This window comes from Triplophysa dalaica, chromosome 6, assembly GCF_015846415.1.
Source record: "Triplophysa dalaica isolate WHDGS20190420 chromosome 6, ASM1584641v1, whole genome shotgun sequence".
NCBI lineage: Eukaryota > Metazoa > Chordata > Actinopteri > Cypriniformes > Nemacheilidae > Triplophysa > Triplophysa dalaica.
Genome location: NC_079547.1, coordinates 1,731,714 through 1,750,075, shown reverse-complemented (window position 1 = coordinate 1,750,075; position 18,362 = coordinate 1,731,714). Strand labels below are relative to the sequence as shown.

Below are 18,362 nucleotides of genomic sequence, written 5' to 3'. Positions count from 1 at the left end.
TTTCTTATATAATGAACTAATGCTGATTTGGCAATGTGCGCACGCGCTCGTGTGTACAGAATACGTCACGTGTTAGCAAAGAGGACGAAAAGTTTGTTAAGTTGGAGACTGTTTGAAAGGGCGGCGATCACAGAGAGAAAGTGTAAAGGTATGGTAAAGCAGAGGTCTTCGTTTGCATTCGATCATTGTTATGATGTGTTTACAGACATGTGTGCGGTCACATGATTTTGCAGCTCAAAGCCTCCACATATCAGCAAACACGAAGTTTGATATACACCAAATATGTAGTTGTGTAATTGTTGAATTGTGATTCGGTGCATTTTTTATTTATTTTAAACTTCAAACGGGTTAACGTTATGCGGTCAATACAACGTTGTAAAATCGACATTTTAGAGTCTATTAATCTTAGTGATTGATCCTGTTCCACCTTTGAAATGCACGAACGACGCCTGCGCGGCTTATATGACTCAAAGTATCGCGAGACCCACTCAAAAGCTCGACTTTCGAATTGTTGTCGCGATATTTTAATGTTGTACGCCGATCGGTTTGCGCAGTCCCCAATGATGTTGGGATTATGCTTTTTGTGTATTTTTTTGCATTCTTTCGACGTTGATGCTCGACTCGAGACCGGTTAATTGAGATTATAATTAATACATATAAATGTTTATTCGTCACACTTAAGGATAAACATTATACACTTGACCAGATGGTGATAGTTGTGTGTCAATAAAATCATTGACGATCACGGCCCTGCTAATAATAAATAGCAACCCAAAACACGCTAAATAAAGAAATATCAAAATGGATACAAGATATTTCGTTATAGTATTTGTAATAAAGACCATTTGATTTTCACAATGGTTTCACGATATTTCATAATGGTATTTGATATTTGATTATAAAGAAGTTTTTGTCAGCATGGCTGAAGACCTAAGAGTGATCTACTTTAAGCTTTATTTCATGTATGTATCATTACATATTACATGCACCTTCACCTGCTGAAAAACCTTTGGACTCCTGTCCATAAACATGAACTTTGTGCACAGGCACAGGTTACTTCAGGGCCCAGTAAAATCACATGAACTTAAAGGGATAGTTCACCTGAAAATGAAAATTTTATCATCGTTTTCTCTTCCTCAGATTGTTCTAAACCGGTAAGAAATGTATTTGTTCTTATTACTAGAAATGAAGATATTTGGAAAGATCTCATCCCCCATTGACTCCGATAGTATTTATTTTCTCTACTATGACAGTTAATGGTAGATCAGATCTGTTTGGTTACTGACATTCTTTCAAATATCTTCTTTTCTGTTGAGAAGAACAAAGACATTTTTACCGGTTTGCGAGAAGTGATGACAGAATTTTGATTTTGGGGTGAACTGTCCCTTTAAACTCTATTCCTCAGGTCATGTCGTCCATAAAAGTGGAGTGTGTGATCAAAGAGAAGAATGAAATTGGTGAGAGTCCCGTCTGGGAGGAAACGGACTCATCTTTGGTGTACGTTGATATTACGGGTCAGAGGGTCAGCCGGTGGAGCTCTCTCACTGGTCACATAGAGAGTATCACGACAGGTGAGACATCAGAGAGTTTGTCAGTGTTTTATGAGATAAAAGCTCCTGTGAAAATGGCATTGTGTGTTTATTTTCACAGAGAAACCTGTAGGATCTGTGGTTCTGCGGAAGGCTGGCGGTTACGTCATTGCGGAGGGAACGCGCTTTGCGTTTGTTGACTGGGTCAAGCGCTCCATAACAACAGCCGTTCAGCTGGACAAGGAAAAGCCTAACACTCGCTTCAATGACGGAAAAGTCGATCCAGCTGGAAGGTTCTTTGCGGGTATATAAAAAACTGAACACTTTATTGTCATCATTTACTTTCTCTAGGTTTGGCTTACAAGAAATATGAAATGTTTCTGCATAGAAATACATAAAATACAATACTACATCAAAGTTTGGGTCACAATAATACAATGCTTATGTGATGCTTTAGTGTACACAGTATTGATGTATAGCAGTCTTTTATTAAAGCCATGTTTCCCCCGTCATGTCCAGGAACCATGGGAATGGAACTGCGTCCGGCCGTGGTGGAGAGGAAACAGGGCTCTCTGTACACGCTTCATCCTGACCACTCTGTCGTTCATCATTTCAACCAGGTGGACATCTCCAACGGTCTGGACTGGTCACTGGATCACCGCGTCTTTTACTACATCGACAGTCTGGGGTACATTGTGGAGGCATTTGACTACGACATCCAGACTGGAGGCCTGTGTGAGTCTGTTTGTGCATCGAACTGAGTCTGTGTGGTCAAATCTGTGTATTTACAGTATGTTTGTGTGTATTTAAGCTAACCGCAGAGCGGTTTACAAGGTAGAGCCGGATGAAGGTATACCAGACGGGATGTGCATAGACACAGAGGGCAAACTGTGGGTCGCCTGTTACAATGGAGGAAGAGTTCTGCGCATTGACCCACAAACAGGTGTGTGAGCCTTTGCCATGTGTACATGTGTTGCCGGAGGAAAATAAACCACGCTTAAATACCATTTTGAGACCATTTATTGGAATAAAGGCTTTATCTGAATGACTTTTTGCCAACGCTTCTAGTTAATGGACTTCTTTCAGGCACCCGACTGCAGACAGTGAACCTGCCAGTGGAGAAGACCACCTCATGCTGTTTTGGTGGGAAAGATTACAGTGATCTGTACGTCACCACAGCGTATAAAGGCATGGATGAAGATGCACTGGCCAAACAGCCTGAGGCTGGCTGCATGTTTAAGGTAGCATTATATTTAAGGTGAAAGAACTCATAAGGTTACATCCTCTCTGATACCTAATATAATTTATTCTCACTACAGGTTTCTGGTTTAGGAGTGAAGGGCATCCCATCATTCTCATTTACTGGATGAAAATCAATAAGAAAGTTGTGATGTTTAATAAACCATCACAATTTTTGCCGTAACAACATTGATTATTTTCTAACTGTGCAATAATTTCTATAATTCACACTTAAGATGGAAGAAAATCCTCATTTAATGCTTTAGACATTAGAAGATATTTGCCTAAAACTGCTTTATCAGCAGTTTTCAAAGGGAATTATTGACAAATCCACTTTTTAGATGTGATGTATAAATGTGTAGTTACTGTACACATTACTAATCCTGTTTACATTAACCACAATCTGTGAACTAAAGTATTAAGAAATGATTTCCAGGGATGAACTTGATAGAGATCAGTATTCCACACATGCAATGTTTATTAATGATCTCAATGTGTTGCTGCTAAACAGAGATATTGAAGTGAGCTGATCAGACACTGTTATAATGCCAAGTTTATTCATGATGGTGCTAGAAAATGATAATGATGCTTACTATAATTACTGTTTTCCATTTTTAATGTCCGGTTGTAATTTATTTCTAAATTAAACAGGATATTGTGTGGAAAATGTAGACTGAGACATTCCTTCAGGTATTTGGATTATAAAAAGTGTGTTACAAACCCAAGATTGAGGAAGACAGGGGTTATAAGATGATAGATGGCTTTCTGAAATCTTGAAAAGAACAAAATAATTGTATTAACAAATATTAATTTGAAATAACATACATATAGTGCACAATAAAACCAGGAATTTGCATAAGGTGAATGTGGTTCCATGTTGACTTTAAAACTGTATCTGTGACTTTAAAGATGCTTGAGGGGCAAAGGTGGAGTTAATTTTTGGGTGAATCTTCGAAAAAACCTGAGAAAGTGTTTTGTTCAATTCGGCAATATTTTGTGAGGTTTAATCACATTGGTCTTTTAACAGGTGGTAGCACTTCAATAATCAAAACATTCACCTCCTAATGAAGATATTTTGTTTATAATGATGTTTTCATTACACCTAACCAATGAAATAAACAGCACTCTTGATTAAAGCTAAATGTAATATTCGAACTACAGCAGTACATACTAGTCATTTTACTTTGGGACAAATTTCCAAGTGGAAAATTATAAATAAACTATAATTGTGCGTGTCCTCCTTGTCTGGGGGTTAAATAACATGTTCTTTGTCACTCAATTCTCAAGTAACTCTCTTGAACTAACATTTCAGCTGTTTTCAGCATTTTGCTGCAACACAAACTGTGTAAAATGGCAGCGTTTGCAAAATGCTTTAAAACAAATAGGAAGTAAAGGAGCTGTGCTGGCAAGAACCACGGCCCTAACAAAAGAAATAAATTCAGTTTGGACAGAAAGAAAACAAATATTTTTGTGACATTAAGAAAACTGTAAAACCCTTGAAAAGAATGTAATCTGTTTATCTTGTCAGGCCAGCCAAGTTTGATTAAAACTTTATTTTACTACTAATTTGTGTCCCATGTAGCCAGCATTGAACATTTGTGTATGAATATTCTCAGAAGGTTGAGGTGAAGGACCTCACTGAAATGTTTCTATTTACAAGCCTAAACCATCTAGGAGGAACTGAAAGAAATCTTAGGAGGGGCCTTTCAAAAATGTATGATGATCTACCCGAAGGGTGTTTCCTATAACTGCATATAAAACCATAAACGGTTATTTGAAGCATAAAGAGGACAAGAAAAAGTGTAAGTGATTTGGTCTGCCTTTATAAATTCACTGTTAATAGTTAATCGTAGTTGTTAATAGTAGACACATGTTTATGTTTTTTATTATGTCAATGTATTGTTAAAACACTAAGCAAGAACAGAATGACGGATGAAATGGCGAGTTTTGCTGACTGGATGTCTAACCTGAATGAGAAATTAACCGAAATCCCTTTGAGCCAACTCGCTATTCCAGGTGAGAAATGTCAATATGTTAAAGAGTGATCAATCCAGTTCCATTGAGTTTAAAACCGTCACGTGCCTAATCTCTTACCTTACGTTTGTACATATTATTTGTTTGTTTCAGGGAGTCATGATGCCATGGCATATAGCTTAGATGTGGATTCTTCAGTGTTGGAACCCAAAAAATTGAAGTCCTTGGACAAAATATTTAGCTCTTTCATAAGGCCTATTGTGAAAAAATGGGGAACTGCTCAGGTAAACAAACTGGTAAAGTACAGTTGTCTTGAAGTCTGTTGCATGTAAGTCTATGCTTATGTTTTAAAACGATTGTTTAGGACAAAACCATCTCTGAGCAACTTGAGGCTGGTGTGCGATACTTTGATCTGAGGGTCGCTGGGAAGCCCCAATCCAGTGATTTCTTCTTCTACCATGGACTATACACAATAATGACGGTCAAGGTCTGTACGACACATATCTTATCCCTTTAATTCAATAAAAAAAGGATAAAGTATACTTATACAAACTGAGGCTCTATTTTGATTCACTGTAGGAGGGAATGACTGAATTGGCCACATGGTTAGGACAGCACACAAAGGAGGTGGTGATACTTTCTTTCTCACATTTTAAAGAAATGTTAGACAGTCAACACAGTGAACTGACCGGCTTTCTTAAAGAGCACTTTAAAACCAAACTCTGCCCCAAGACTCAAATGGTATGTGTCACCAGATCAGCCATTGTACAAGCAACTTAACTACTAGTAAACTATAATATCTTTTTTGTTTTCTCTTTGTGAAGCCCTCGCTCAAGGCGTGCTGGGAAAAGGGTTATCAGGTTGTCCTCTCTTATGACAAAAGTGGCGTCAATGATGATCAATTGCTGTGGCCTCGAATCGAGTACTGGTGGGCTGATAACTCGGACCCCAAAGAAGTCATTTCATACCTTAATAACCAAAAACAAAAGGGCAGATCAGGTGAGTTCAAAAATAAAACAGTTTAAAAGCTGTATTATTTTGATAAAAAAGGTTTTACACATAATGTCTGTGTTTGGCCTTTAGAAGGATTTTTTGTCGCTGGTCTTAACCTGACTTTTGATGGAAATGACATGTTCCTGTACCTTATGAAGTCTTTAAAAGAGAAGACCATGTCTGCTTACCCTCTGTTGCTTGACTGGGTAAAGGAGCAACGTCGGGGCTCTGATGGAGAAAGCATCAACATCATTGCTGGAGATTTTGTTGGTGCGAACAGCTTCGTTCAGGATGTCATTCGTCTCAACAGTGCTGACATAGTTCATGAAAATCCAACTGACTAACACTTTCTAAATAAAACGATTTAAAAAATAGCTATTTAGCACACAGGTTACTAGACTGCATTCATTGTTTGCATTATACATTTCTTTCTTGTTAGTTCAAGTGTTTCTCAATCGTCAGAACATTACAGCCTCAATGAACGTCCAAAAAAACAGTTACATTAAAGTAACAGTTCACCCAAAAAATAAAATGTTGTCATCATTTACTCACCCTTTTGTCATTTCAAACCTGTATGACTTTCACAGAACACAAAAGAAGATGTTTTGAATAAAGTTGGTAACCGAACAGCACTGGATCCCATTCACTTCTATTGTATGGTCAAAAAAACAATGCAAAGTAAATGGGGTCCAGTTAACAACATTTAAAAAAAATCTTCTTTTGTGTTCAGCAGAAGAAAGAAAGTCATACAGGTTTGAAATGACAAAGGGGTGAGTAAATGATGACTGAATTTTTCGGTCAATTATCCCTTTAATCGATTTAGTTAAGTATTTTTTATAGCAAATATACATCTTTTAACTTATGCCATGCTCTTAAATATTTTAATCAATGAGTTGTAGAGATCCACTGTTTTGCAAAGCCCTAACAATTTATAATGGTTACCACAGGTTTTGTCAAAATGCTTGGTTTAAAATGTTATTGATGTGTAATAATGTACAAGAAACCTTTAAAAGTATTTCTGACATTTTTTGATTCCTTTATCATTTTAGTGTTAGCTTACTTTAATGGGGACACATTTGTGGTTACTATTGTAAACTCTTTTACTTTCTTCTCAAATGCCAAACGTCTTGGAACTGAAATGAATAAACAAAATCCATAAATACAAATGAGTGATTATTTTTTGTGTACGATCCCTAATCAAACGCAAAATAAATACCATTTGTAGACGATCCCTAACGATCAGTACGGAACTTGTGTAAGCAAACATGGAACATTTGAACTCTTCTGCTTTATTTTCCAAATATAAAGTTTGCACCAAACTCAACTGTTGCTTCGAGTGGGCGTTTCGCTTCGGCTTTTCATGACAACGCGGAAACTGGTCGTGTAAATGGATTTATGTTTATTGTGAATGGTTTCAATAGGGAGTAAATGGAGAATGATGACGGATTATTCGCGCACAGCTGTCCGGACTGGATGTCGGAGCTTCCTCGGGGTCTCTGGGATGTCCCGCTGTGGAATCTCGCTATACCCGGTATGTCCCGCTGTGGAATCTCGCTATACCCGGTATGTCCCGCTGTGGAATCTCGCTATACCCGGTATGTCGTCTGTCAAATGAAATAAAAGCGCCTGTGGTGTTTTGTTTGACTTCAGCGCCCCAGTGAGATAAAGGTATCGCGAGAGCGAGTGGAATGGACAGCTATTGTGAACAAATCTCGCGATACTTAAAGCGTTCAGCGTTGCACGAAGTTGAACTTGTTTAATGGTTTTTTTTTTGCCATTATTGGGTTTGCAATTTAAAAAAGGAATTTATTGCATAGACAACACTGTAATAACACTAATGTCACTATAATAATAATATCTTTATTACTAAAAGTGTATCAGAATTTGTATCAACCTTGACCACATAGATTACAAACAGCTCTGAACATTACACTTTTTAATGCATATATTTTCATATTAATTCCAACAACATTTACCTTCAATATTGTTTAGTACAGACATTTATAGTAAAAAGTTCACAGTATGTTTATCATACATTACATATTGTAGTATAATTACATGAAAATGTAATGTGTCACTATAATTGAATCAGAGTAATGCAGTAATCCACTAACAACATTGTTTCATGTTCTTCAGGAAGTCATGACACCATGACCTACTGCTTGGACCAGAAGTCTTCTGTGCTTCAGTCTGAACCAAAAGTACTGCAGGTGTTGGATACATTACTACCCTGTTTCGTCCGACCATGTATAATGAAATGGGCAACATCCCAGGTAAGACCTGCCTGTCACTATATGTGTTTGTGCAGGTTTAGTGGATCTAAAATTAAAACACATGAATACAGTGTGAGGTGGTCCTCAATAGGCCAGATTAGGATTTACTTTAAACTTTACAAAATTCCTTTCAGTTTTGGGTCTTTTCTCATTGGGTTTTGTTATACAGTACATTTACATTTATGCATTTGGCAGATGCAAGCAACTCACATTGCAGTAACCTATACATTTATACACAGGTATATGCAATACCCTTGAATTGAACCAACAAACTTGCGTTGTTAACACAATGCTCTTACCACTGAGCTACAGGAACGATATCATTTAACAGTATTCGTTCCCATCCATCAGATAACTGGTAGAGACTCAGAGAGACCATTATAGTTTCCATTAAATCCAATATAATTCCCAATTAACCATTAAAATCATCAGAATATTTGTGTCTATGGGATCATGTCATTAACACTAGTTAAACCAACCTGTGTGTGACTGTGAACAAGGATGCTGATAGACTGCGTTTGTGAAGGTATATATGTTTGTACTTCTATGTTCTTTTTAATTAAAGTTATTTTTTCAGGAGGACAGTATTTGTAAACAGCTGGATTCAGGCATGCGGTTCCTTGATCTCAGGATAGCTCATAAATCAAAAGACCCTGATAAAGTTTTCTACTTCGCTCACGGGATCTACTCTCTCGTGACAGTGAAGGTAAGTCTAAAGTTAAAAAGTTTAGCCCTTCGGAGGTGGCGACCAAGGAAGATAAATGTCAAGAAAAATAAATATGTACAAGAAAACATAGATATCACCTTGACAAAGGTTTGTTGTCAGTCTAGTAAAAAGCTTGCACAAGTGAGTGTGCGATTTGTTTTTCTTGTACAGGGTTGATCTAAAAATAATCCTAAAGAATGTTAATTCCTCATTCCAGTCAAATACCATCATTCATCTGTGTTCTGCTGTGTTTTTCTTTTTAAGGAAGCGCTCACAGAAGTGGCTGAATGGTTAGACCAGCATAGCAAGGAAGTGGTCATCATGGCATTTTCTGCATTCGATGGCGTGAACTTGGATCAACACAAAGACCTCATTCAGTTTCTCATAACAACATTTGGCCAAAAAATTTGCCCAAATTCTGTAAGCGATCTCATATTGCCATTTAGTAAGCAGTTCAAATACAACACATGCGAATCTTGAAAACAGACTTTTACCCTTTACAGAGTGATGCAATGAGCATGTTTTGTTCATTTCAGGTCACACCGTCACTACGGGAGTGTTGGAATCGAGCTTTTCAGGTTATTTTATCATATGACGACTCGGCTGCATCTGTTCATGAGGAGCTCTGGCCAAAGTTTGACTACTGGTGGGCAAACACATCAGATCCCAACCGAGTCGTATCCTACCTGGACAAAAGAAAGGAGGAAGGAAGACCAGGCCAGTTTGTCACATAAAAAAAATCACCAATCCACTACGGCTTTGATCTAAAACTCATCAATCACAGTTGCTGCTTTTCCTGTTTGTATTTTCAGCCGGTTTCTTCGCAGCTGGTCTGAATCTAACCGAGAATGCCGGGTATATTCTGTCCCATCCGTGTCAGTCATTGAAAGGCATGACCCTGAGCTCGTGCGGTCTGTTGATGGACTGGGTCAAACAGCAGAGGCCGGGGTCAGGCAGTACCTGCATCAATGTCATCTGTGCAGATTTTGTGAGCACGTACAGTAATGAATTTACTCAGCTGGTTATCGGACTCAATCAAATACTCTTAAAAGAGACCTGATCAATACATATGAGACTAGTGTGGTTCATAAAAACGTAGCATGTTTTACTTTTACTGTATATTCTAAAATAACTTTACCACTTTGACAAAACAACTGATTTTTTTTTGAGATAAATGCATTTTTTTGTTTTTAATTACGCTGCCTAATCTGTGACTATGTTTGTGTTCCTAAACTGGAAAATGTTTTGTGCAACGCTTCCATCTAGAGGCAATACATAGGTAGGCTCGTCTGGTTTGAAGACATGGGCCTTTAAAAATATTTCTAATAGTTTAAATAAATGAAAGCTTAAATCTTATCTGTGATATTTCTCAAAGAAAAAAACCCTAACAAATGTCTCAGAGTTGCAGAAGAGATGTAAGCGACTTCACTAAACTAAGCTCAGATTTGTCAAATGCGCAACCAAAAGTCAATATTGTTGAATATCTCAATATGACACTTCTCATCAATTGACCCAAAATCCAGACTATTCTACAACCTCTACTCTCTCATTTGATTCTGTTTTTATTTTTCCTAAGAGAAAAATCTGAGACTAAGTGCATTTAAATTGATACTAAGTGCAAGATATGGTTCACCTCAGCCCACAGGGCCCAGGACCGATTTTTTAGGTGCCAATCTATCCTTCTCAATTGAACTAGATGCTTCCAAAGAGACTCCTCCTCTCTCTACCTTTCTCTCGATTCTTAACCAGATTACGCAGGGTTAAAGGAGCCTGCACCAACCCGTGCAGTCACCAGACTTAGAGCCACAGGGGGAGCAGATGGGATAAGAAAACCAGAGGATCTCATTACCTTGGCTTAATCTGACAGCCGAGGCACAAACAGAAACAGGTCGACCCGGCCACAAGGCTTCTGTTGTGCACAGACGACTACTGTCATTTAAACATGGAGAATGAAGAAGAGGAAGACGAAATCTTAACAATAAGAGAGCCAGGATATGAAGGGCAGGAAAATGTGGAGGAGCTGGAGGAAGAAGAACCAGAGGAAGAGGAGCCAGACACGGAGAGGAAGAACAGTTTGGATGTTCCGGTTCCGAGCCGCTCCCTGGGTGGCCGTAGAGCTTCGCTTCCATGCCCGGTCAGCGCACAGATTTAACTGGATTCATAACTTTGTTTTCATTTTTCAAGCACTTATGCCCCAAAACGAATTGTCACTGTAATTTTTGTATAAATGTTGAATTCTTAAAATTATTTTTAAGCCAAAGGTAAACATAAAGAATGCAGTGGCGGTTCTAGACCACTGTAATTGGGGGGGCCAGGCAGGGGTCACTTATGCTTTTAGGGGACACACAAACATTTGTTGTCATGAATATTTTTCATTTGAAAAGAAGTTTAGCTCAAAATGTCTCTGTTTTGGTGAAATATCATTCCATATTTATAGGGGGGCCAGTGGGGTGGCCAAGTGTGCTGACACCGGCTCCCCTCCTAACCGCCCCTGAAAGAATGATGTAATATAATTATTCAGACACCTGTAAAATTGAAAACACTGTGCTTTGATTTTCAGGTGAATTACCTCAGTGATCAGGACACTGTTTTTAAGCCAAACTGTTAAGATAACTTTATCCTGAAATGACCTTATGATCTGTTTCTATTCATTGTGAAATTTCTACTTTACTGATAATAGAATTTGTTTTGAAAAATTATTAAATTAGAAAATAACCATGGTCTTCGTGTCCTTCATTCGTAGTGAAATGTTATATTTGTTGTATTCTGTGATGTGTCAGGCGCAGTTGAATGCGATGCATTTGAGTCGTCTGCACGCCATCGTCATGACCCCTGACCCAGCGCACCTGTGCCATCAGCTGGAGAGCAGTGAAGCCCGGCCGTGCTCTCGCTCTCACTCCGATAATGAAGAGGGAGCGCAGGTCAAAAGCAGCACGTCTGACAGAAGACCACCAGCCATTCCCACAATCCCCAAGGTCCATGAGCCCATGGAGAGAAAAGCTCGATTTAGAAGCCGAAACATCATGTCTCTGGTTGGTGTGAAATGTTCATTATCTGTTTGAATGGGTCAGATGGGAATGACACAATAACACAAAAAAGGTTGTGTTTTGCTTTCATTTTTACTGTTTCGTTTTGAAGTTTAATATGCTGAATACGTAAATCACATTTTTTTACCATAAAAGAAACAATTATATACTTCTGTATTATTACTTGTAGAAATGATAGGTATCATCATAAAGTTAGTTGCGTCAAACTGAGCTCAAAACAACCGTTTAACATAACTGTTGTTAAAAATGAGTCATCAGAAGTGAACATTTTATGTTTTTTGTCTTTTATGACTAATGTCCTCACAAACCAAGTTCCAGACCACCCATCATCGCGTCATCCCACCTTCCCTGTCCTACAGGCATTTTAAGATCTTTCTAACAATGACGATTGGAAAAAAATGTTTTAAATATGTGAAAATGTGTACAGTTTTTGTTTATTTGCACTATACCGATATATCGTAATTAATGATAAACATTAAGTATAAAATTAATATGCATCAAAATATTGATGCTTTATGAAAATAAATATTTCCACAATAATTAGCGCCACAGAATTGTACAAGATATTTATTTGGGGAGTACGTTTGGGGAGTTATTATGGAAATGTATGCTTCAGTTTTATTTGGCAAGGCGTCTGATTTGCAAAATTTTGAACGAATTGAATCAAATCTCCAACACAGCAAAAAAAATGATGTGTTATTTTATCGTTTTCCAGTAAACATGAGACATAAAATTGCAAAAAATCTTGTTTTGTGGAGAAACAATTAAAAAAAGAAAAAATATCTGCCAATGAGGCAAGAAAATAACTTACTTGTAAAACAAGATTATTTATCGTACCCTATTGGCCGATTTCTTTACCACAAACACATTTTCAGACTTAAAAAGACCCAATAAATCATTTAGCTTCTCAAGTATATGAGTGTCTTGATTTCAATTGTTTCAGACAACAATACTTATTAAGAGATAATTTTTTGCAATGAAGCAGTTACTGTAAATATAAAGAATGAACATGCATCACATTAACATATGGAAATGAAGTGCTGATAACATATAGTGTGATGTAAGATACCTTTGGTTATTTTGTGTAATTTGCTGTTCACTCTCTAGAGTGATGCCAATAGCGTGTGTTTAATTTGCCATGACGACCTGCGCAGAGGAGGAGGAGCTATCAGAGAACTTCACTGCTCCCACAGTTTCCACACTGAGGTGAAGCTTCACCTTCACAAATGGTAGCTTAAAGATTGTCTTTTTTTCCAGATATAAATGATAAAAGAGGAGATATCAGTACTGTGTATAGTCTTCATTGTACTCCTATGGAGCCTTGGTTTGTATTGTCCTAAGAGGTTTTTCTGCTTAACCATCTCAGGGAGTTTAATTCTTGTCTTTGTCTCTTGTGGCTTGTTCTCTGGGGTCACACCATTTACTGTAAAGATGCTCTGGAACAAAACATTCTTTTGTAAGCACTACACAAATAAAATGAACGTAGCCTAACTGAATGTTCCTCTTCCTTTTGATAAAGTGCATAGAGGAGTGGCTGTGGACCAAGCAGACCTGTCCTACATGCCGAAAGCATGTTGTCATGCCAGAGCCCCTCTACTGGACGTCCACCAGAGTCATAGTGCCCTGAACTCTTCAAACATCTATTCAAACTACTATGGCCATCAGCTTTTTACAGGATAAACAACAGAGGCGTTTTACTAACTGGGCATGAGTCAAACAACAATATGGACATGAAAGGAAAAGCTTTTATCTAATAGCTCTTTATTGTTGATATTTGTTTTAATATTACACTTTTTTTGAATTCTTGCATTATTCCATATACAGACATGAAACCAAAGTCTAATTTTTAGAGAATTACGTTTTAGATTAAGAGATTTAAGGATGTAACTTTAAATAACTGTGCAGATATTGATGGACCAAACTTCCTTCTGAACTTGAGTTGAATGCTTTTTAATGACTGAAGTAAAAAATCATGTCTAGTTTTCTACATGGTAATCTTTTGCCGATAACCTGTGTAAAAACAAAATGTGCTTGTATACCACCATTTAACAAAAAAAGTTTTAAATAATGTAAAAACTACTTGAATTTCCTTAATAAAGGCCAATAATTCGACGAGTAGTGCATTTGGTTTCTGGACGTCGTGCGTCATGACGTCACTGGACTGTTGCCCTGGCTACACACGGAAGTTACCTCATGCACCTGTTACACTTTCGATCGGAAAAAGACAACAAATTAACACATTTTCACTGTACAACGAAACCTCGTGACACCTCGTTTTTACCTTGAGATATTTCTTTTATGTTGAGTTTTTAAATACCTCGCCATTTTAGCCATTAATGGACAAATTAAAGAAAGTTTTGAGTGGACAAGATGGCAACGACGATCTGAACGTACTCGAGGTAAAACGTTAAAGCGTTTAACAGTTTACATCCCGCGATTAAATATGACGTGTACAGTATAACATTATACAGTGTTAAAATACAGGTCTATAGTTTTACTGATTGTCTCGCTTTGTTGCGATGTTAAGTATCGTTGTGACGTGTCTTGTCTGCGGAAGAGAAGCGCAGGATTGAAGTCGTTGTGTGTTTTGTGTTAAACATCATTAACATGTTTTAGGGAGCGAATGAAGCGTCGACGCTGGGATGGGGCACGCGCGCGAAGGGGTTCGTCGCGTGCTTTGTGGCGGGCGTCCTGTGTTCATTATTGGTAAGATCTGAAAATGTGTCTATATGTCTTAAATCTTCTCTCAACAGTCGTCAAACGTCTTATTGCATCCTTGTGTCATTCAGGGGACGTGTCTGCTTTGGGTTCCTAAAAGTGGACTGACGCTTTTTGCGGTCTTCTACAGTCTGGGTAACATTGCTACACTTTTAAGGTGAGTAATGCAACTTTATCCCTGCTTTTAAATTGATATAGGGTGTGAAAGTGTTTATAATACAATAGACCATGTTCTCATTCATATTTAATTCCTTATGAAAACATTGCAGTACGCTATAGTATTTACTATAGTTAACTGTGGTTAAATGACAATTTACCTTACTACAGTAGATATTAAAGTATACTATACAGTACTTAATACGGTTTATCAATTTACCGTAGTATATAGAATTCTCCTGGATACAATAGTAGTGTTGCTACTGTAAAACTACTATAATATACTAAAAGTATATTGTAGTATACTATGATGTACTAGAGCATATTGTGTTTTTTCTTAAGGGTGCCCACCAAAATACACACCTCATTTTAATTATCATGTTCAATGCAAAATGTTCATCATAAACGGTGAATGTCTACTATAAATTCCACCTTGTACAGTGGTGTGAAAAATTGAATGTTTGTCATGCTTAAATGATCCAGATCATCAAACTAATTTTTATATTACACAAAGAAAGTCAATACAAAATGCAGTTTAAAATGACGGTTTTATTTATTAAGGAAAATAACAATCCAAACATCTGTGTGAAAAAGGAATTACCCCATAAACCTAATAACTAGTTGTGCCACCCTTGTCGGCAACAACTGCAATCAAGCGTTTATCGAAAGTCTTTCACATCGCTGTTGAGGAATTTTGGCCCACTCTTCTTTGCAGAATTGTTTTAATTCAGCCACATTGGAGGGTCTTCGAGCATGAACAGCCATTTTAAGGTCATGCCACAGCGTTTCAATTTGATTTCAGTCTGGACTTTGACTAGGCTGCTCCAAAACCTTTATTTAGATTTTTTTAGCCATTTAGAGGTGGAATTGCTGGTGTGTTTTGGAATAAGCTTGAGGTCACAAACCGATGGCCGGACACTCTCTTTTAGAATTTTCTGGTAGAGCGTAGAATTCATGGTTCCATCATTTGTGGCCAGTCGTCCAGGTCCTGAAGACCATCACACAAGCCTTTGTGTTCTTTTTGGTCAGCAGTGGTTTTGCCTTGGAACTCACCCATGGACGCCATTTTTGCACAGTATCATGAACACTGACCTTAACTGAAGCAAGAGAGCGTTTAGTTCTTTAGATGTTGTTCTGGGATCTTTATGTCCTCCTGGACGAGTCGTCGTTGTGCTCTTGGAGTCATTTGGGTAGGCCGGCCACTCCTGGGACGGTTTACCACCGTTCCATGCTTTCTCCATTTGTGGATAATGGCTCTCACTGTGGTTCGCTGAAGTCCCAAAGCCTCTGAAATGCCTTTGTAACCTGTTCTAGACTGATACATTTCTATTACTTTGTTTCTCATCTGTTCTTGAATTTCTTTAGATCGCGGCATTATGTGTTGCTATTTGAGAAATTTAATGCTAATTCAGTTTGTCAGACAGGTTCTACTTGAGTGATTTCTTGATCAACAGGTCTGGCAGTAATAAGTCTTGAGTGTGGCTAGTAAAATTTTACTCAGTTATTCAATTCATCACAGCGAATTCATGATTTACCAATTACTTTTTCACATGGAGTCAGAAATGTTTGGATTGTTTTTTTCCCTTAATAAATAAAACCATCATTTAAAAACTACATTTTGTATTTACTCTGGTGAGTAATATGAAAATTTGTTTGATGATCTGAATCATTTAAGCATGACAAATATGCAAATACTTTTTCACACCACTGTATTTGAATGAAGAACAGAAATAAAATCAGCATCACATCATTGTGCCGCTGCACCAGCATCTGCATTATATGCATTGCAGTTGTCATAATGTATTACATGTGTATTGTTTTCAGCACAATGTTCTTAATGGGTCCATTAAAGCAAGTGAAGAGAATGTGTGACAAGACCAGAGCTCTGGCAACTGCCATAATGATTGTGAGACAACACACACATATTCGCATCATAGAATGTAAAAAATACAAAATGATTATTATTGATGCATTTGTGGACATTCAACTGAACAATTGTTTTTTTTTATGGCTTAACAGACATCCTTGATTCTGACCCTCTGTGCTGCATTTTGGGTAAGTTGGTTTCTTATTGTTTTTTTTTTTTTGTTTTACATTTATGATATGTTTCTATCATAGTGTATTGTGAAACAAAATGTTCATTTTTATAATGTATAATAACTGAAACTTTAACTCTTTCTTAGTGGAAGAACAAAGGTCTTGCTCTGCTGTTCTGTATCCTACAATTTTTGGCTTTTACATGGTAAGACACCCTAGTTATTACCCTTCATATTTCATGATTTAAATGCTGTGATTGCATAAATTGCAAAAGTTTTATGCAAATATATATTATATTTATGTTTAATCTATCTTCAGCTAGTTTAAAATCTCAATTTTTACTAATTCATTGAAAAAATATATATATATTTCACAGGTATAGCTTGTCCTACATTCCATTCGCAAGGTTAGTTTCTTTATCTATAAAACTTCTTTATTCTATTAAACATCAAAAATTTGTTAATTTGAGGGTATTGGGCCACTGTTTTACATGATCTACATCTATTTATATGAATTCATTCTAATAGATTACCTTGATAGTCCTTGGGAGTCATATTGTGAAAATGAAAGATTTTTATTGACTGTCTTCAGCTCTGTAGCCAAAAAAGGAACTTTGAAATGCATTTGTTTTTGGCTCTGGCATTTGTTTACCTTTGGCTGTCTGTTTTTATTCAGGGATGGAATTATTAAGTTGTTTTCAGTGTGCTTGAAGTGAGATGCTCTGCGTTTGGCCTTCTCTGTATCCATCTGTGCCGCTTCGGCTCCAACACTGCATTTAATGCAGCTCACGTACTCTCGAACCTGGCTGGCACATACTGCACGTGCTGCCCTGCCTCTCCATCAGCACACCAACACTCTCAATCTGTGTGAACCAACACACTCACAAACAAACACCTGTGCCTTACTCTCCTGTAGAAAACTATGAAGGACGGGACATTAGGTAATGGTGGAGGTTAGATCTTTGCCCCGTAGCTATAGACACACAGTTATGCAAATTGTGTACTGCTGTATAATTGTGTGTTGACTCCTTGTGCCTTTCTTTCTAGCTTCATCCAGAGATCTCTTGAGATTGGGGGTTTAGCAGTGAAATATAATGATTATTTATTTACTCAATGTTTAGTATATAATTGTGGTCCATTTGTATTTTAGTTTTAAATTAGTATTCTTAAATTTAGTGAGAAATTACATTTAGCCGATGCTTTTATCCAAAGCGATTTACGAATGAGGTAAACAAGCAATTGGAACAACACAAGGACAACAAAAGTACCTATTACACAACCATTTCTGTTATCCTGATACTTGTGTAATGCTTCTGGCTGATATGTCAAGTCTGATATGAAAAGCTCAATAGGGTGCGGTAGTATATTTCAAAGGTTATTTTTTATTCCTAAAGCTTTCAGATACTTTTGTGTTAACTGTTTAAATCCATGTTGCTTTATTTTATATCATCTTAAATCCTGATATTTTCAAAAATAATGAATGCATGGTCAAACATTTCCATATTAACTGGATTGAATTCTCTCAGTGATTTTACTAAAGAGACTTACATACTGTTATGAAGATGGATATATTATATACGATGTATATGGCAATCATATAATAAACTAGTTTTACTATTTAAAATGGCTCAGATTCTTATAAGAGCATTAGTAACAATGTTTTGCTGTTATTTGATTTTTATTTCAGTAAT

The 18,362-nt window shown here is 37.1% G+C and overlaps 5 protein-coding genes across 7 annotated transcripts; all 5 read left to right on the top strand.

The window, feature by feature from the left end:
- Positions 1-36: 36 nt before the first annotated feature.
- rgn (regucalcin) lies at positions 37-3,633 on the top strand. Its single transcript, XM_056749970.1, has 7 exons — positions 37-148; positions 1,406-1,571; positions 1,651-1,833; positions 2,049-2,264; positions 2,341-2,472; positions 2,616-2,770; positions 2,849-3,633. Exons 2-7 carry the CDS (start codon positions 1,409-1,411, stop codon positions 2,897-2,899), a joined length of 900 nt encoding a protein of 299 aa, XP_056605948.1. The 5' UTR covers positions 37-148; positions 1,406-1,408; the 3' UTR covers positions 2,900-3,633.
- Positions 3,634-3,764: 131 nt separating this feature from the next.
- Positions 3,765-6,882, top strand: LOC130424370 (PI-PLC X domain-containing protein 1). The gene is made up of 7 exons (XM_056749969.1): positions 3,765-4,570; positions 4,684-4,784; positions 4,896-5,026; positions 5,107-5,229; positions 5,322-5,483; positions 5,567-5,741; positions 5,826-6,882. The coding sequence occupies exons 2-7, from the start codon at positions 4,694-4,696 to the stop codon at positions 6,077-6,079; spliced, it is 936 nt and encodes a 311-aa protein (XP_056605947.1). The 5' UTR covers positions 3,765-4,570; positions 4,684-4,693; the 3' UTR covers positions 6,080-6,882.
- A 95-nt stretch (positions 6,883-6,977) lies between these two features.
- On the top strand, positions 6,978-10,070 carry zgc:112023 (PI-PLC X domain-containing protein 1). Of its 3 annotated transcripts, none has more exons than XM_056749966.1 (6): positions 6,978-7,330; positions 7,872-8,008; positions 8,586-8,714; positions 8,979-9,134; positions 9,251-9,431; positions 9,527-10,070. In XM_056749966.1, exons 1-6 carry the CDS (start codon positions 7,144-7,146, stop codon positions 9,772-9,774), a joined length of 1,038 nt encoding a protein of 345 aa, XP_056605944.1. In that variant the 5' UTR covers positions 6,978-7,143; the 3' UTR covers positions 9,775-10,070. The 3 variants fall into 3 exon arrangements, with proteins under 3 accessions (XP_056605944.1, XP_056605945.1, XP_056605946.1); XM_056749967.1 differs by having other exon boundaries at positions 6,979-7,266; XM_056749968.1 differs by having other exon boundaries at positions 6,980-7,298.
- Positions 10,071-10,212: 142 nt separating this feature from the next.
- si:ch211-207l14.1 (uncharacterized) lies at positions 10,213-13,873 on the top strand. Its single transcript, XM_056749971.1, has 4 exons — positions 10,213-10,848; positions 11,495-11,746; positions 12,869-12,967; positions 13,281-13,873. Exons 1-4 carry the CDS (start codon positions 10,657-10,659, stop codon positions 13,386-13,388), a joined length of 651 nt encoding a protein of 216 aa, XP_056605949.1. The 5' UTR covers positions 10,213-10,656; the 3' UTR covers positions 13,389-13,873.
- Positions 13,874-13,911: 38 nt separating this feature from the next.
- On the top strand, positions 13,912-18,295 carry sft2d2b (SFT2 domain containing 2b). Its single transcript, XM_056749972.1, has 8 exons — positions 13,912-14,160; positions 14,378-14,467; positions 14,551-14,636; positions 16,460-16,541; positions 16,655-16,690; positions 16,819-16,877; positions 17,049-17,078; positions 17,348-18,295. The coding sequence occupies exons 1-8, from the start codon at positions 14,098-14,100 to the stop codon at positions 17,385-17,387; spliced, it is 486 nt and encodes a 161-aa protein (XP_056605950.1). The 5' UTR covers positions 13,912-14,097; the 3' UTR covers positions 17,388-18,295.
- The last annotated feature ends 67 nt before the right edge of the window (positions 18,296-18,362 follow it).

Coding starts and splice junctions, on each gene's coding strand:
- zgc:112023 (XM_056749966.1), top strand. CDS start 7,144: ATGGTTTCAATAGGGAGTAAATGGAGAATGATGACGGATTATTCGCGC. Junction 7,331..7,871: donor GTGGAATCTCGCTATACCCG/GTATGTCGTCTG, acceptor CATGTTCTTCAG/GAAGTCATGACACCATGACC. Junction 9,432..9,526: donor AAAGGAGGAAGGAAGACCAG/GCCAGTTTGTCA, acceptor TTGTATTTTCAG/CCGGTTTCTTCGCAGCTGGT.
- sft2d2b (XM_056749972.1), top strand. CDS start 14,098: ATGGACAAATTAAAGAAAGTTTTGAGTGGACAAGATGGCAACGACGAT. Junction 14,637..16,459: donor AACATTGCTACACTTTTAAG/GTGAGTAATGCA, acceptor TATTGTTTTCAG/CACAATGTTCTTAATGGGTC. Junction 16,691..16,818: donor CCCTCTGTGCTGCATTTTGG/GTAAGTTGGTTT, acceptor ACTCTTTCTTAG/TGGAAGAACAAAGGTCTTGC.
- rgn (XM_056749970.1), top strand. CDS start 1,409: ATGTCGTCCATAAAAGTGGAGTGTGTGATCAAAGAGAAGAATGAAATT. Junction 2,265..2,340: donor CATCCAGACTGGAGGCCTGT/GTGAGTCTGTTT, acceptor TGTGTATTTAAG/CTAACCGCAGAGCGGTTTAC. Junction 2,473..2,615: donor GCGCATTGACCCACAAACAG/GTGTGTGAGCCT, acceptor GACTTCTTTCAG/GCACCCGACTGCAGACAGTG.
- LOC130424370 (XM_056749969.1), top strand. CDS start 4,694: ATGACGGATGAAATGGCGAGTTTTGCTGACTGGATGTCTAACCTGAAT. Junction 4,785..4,895: donor GAGCCAACTCGCTATTCCAG/GTGAGAAATGTC, acceptor TGTTTGTTTCAG/GGAGTCATGATGCCATGGCA. Junction 5,484..5,566: donor TCTGCCCCAAGACTCAAATG/GTATGTGTCACC, acceptor CTCTTTGTGAAG/CCCTCGCTCAAGGCGTGCTG.
- si:ch211-207l14.1 (XM_056749971.1), top strand. CDS start 10,657: ATGGAGAATGAAGAAGAGGAAGACGAAATCTTAACAATAAGAGAGCCA. Junction 11,747..12,868: donor GCCGAAACATCATGTCTCTG/GTTGGTGTGAAA, acceptor TTCACTCTCTAG/AGTGATGCCAATAGCGTGTG. Junction 12,968..13,280: donor CCCACAGTTTCCACACTGAG/GTGAAGCTTCAC, acceptor CTTTTGATAAAG/TGCATAGAGGAGTGGCTGTG.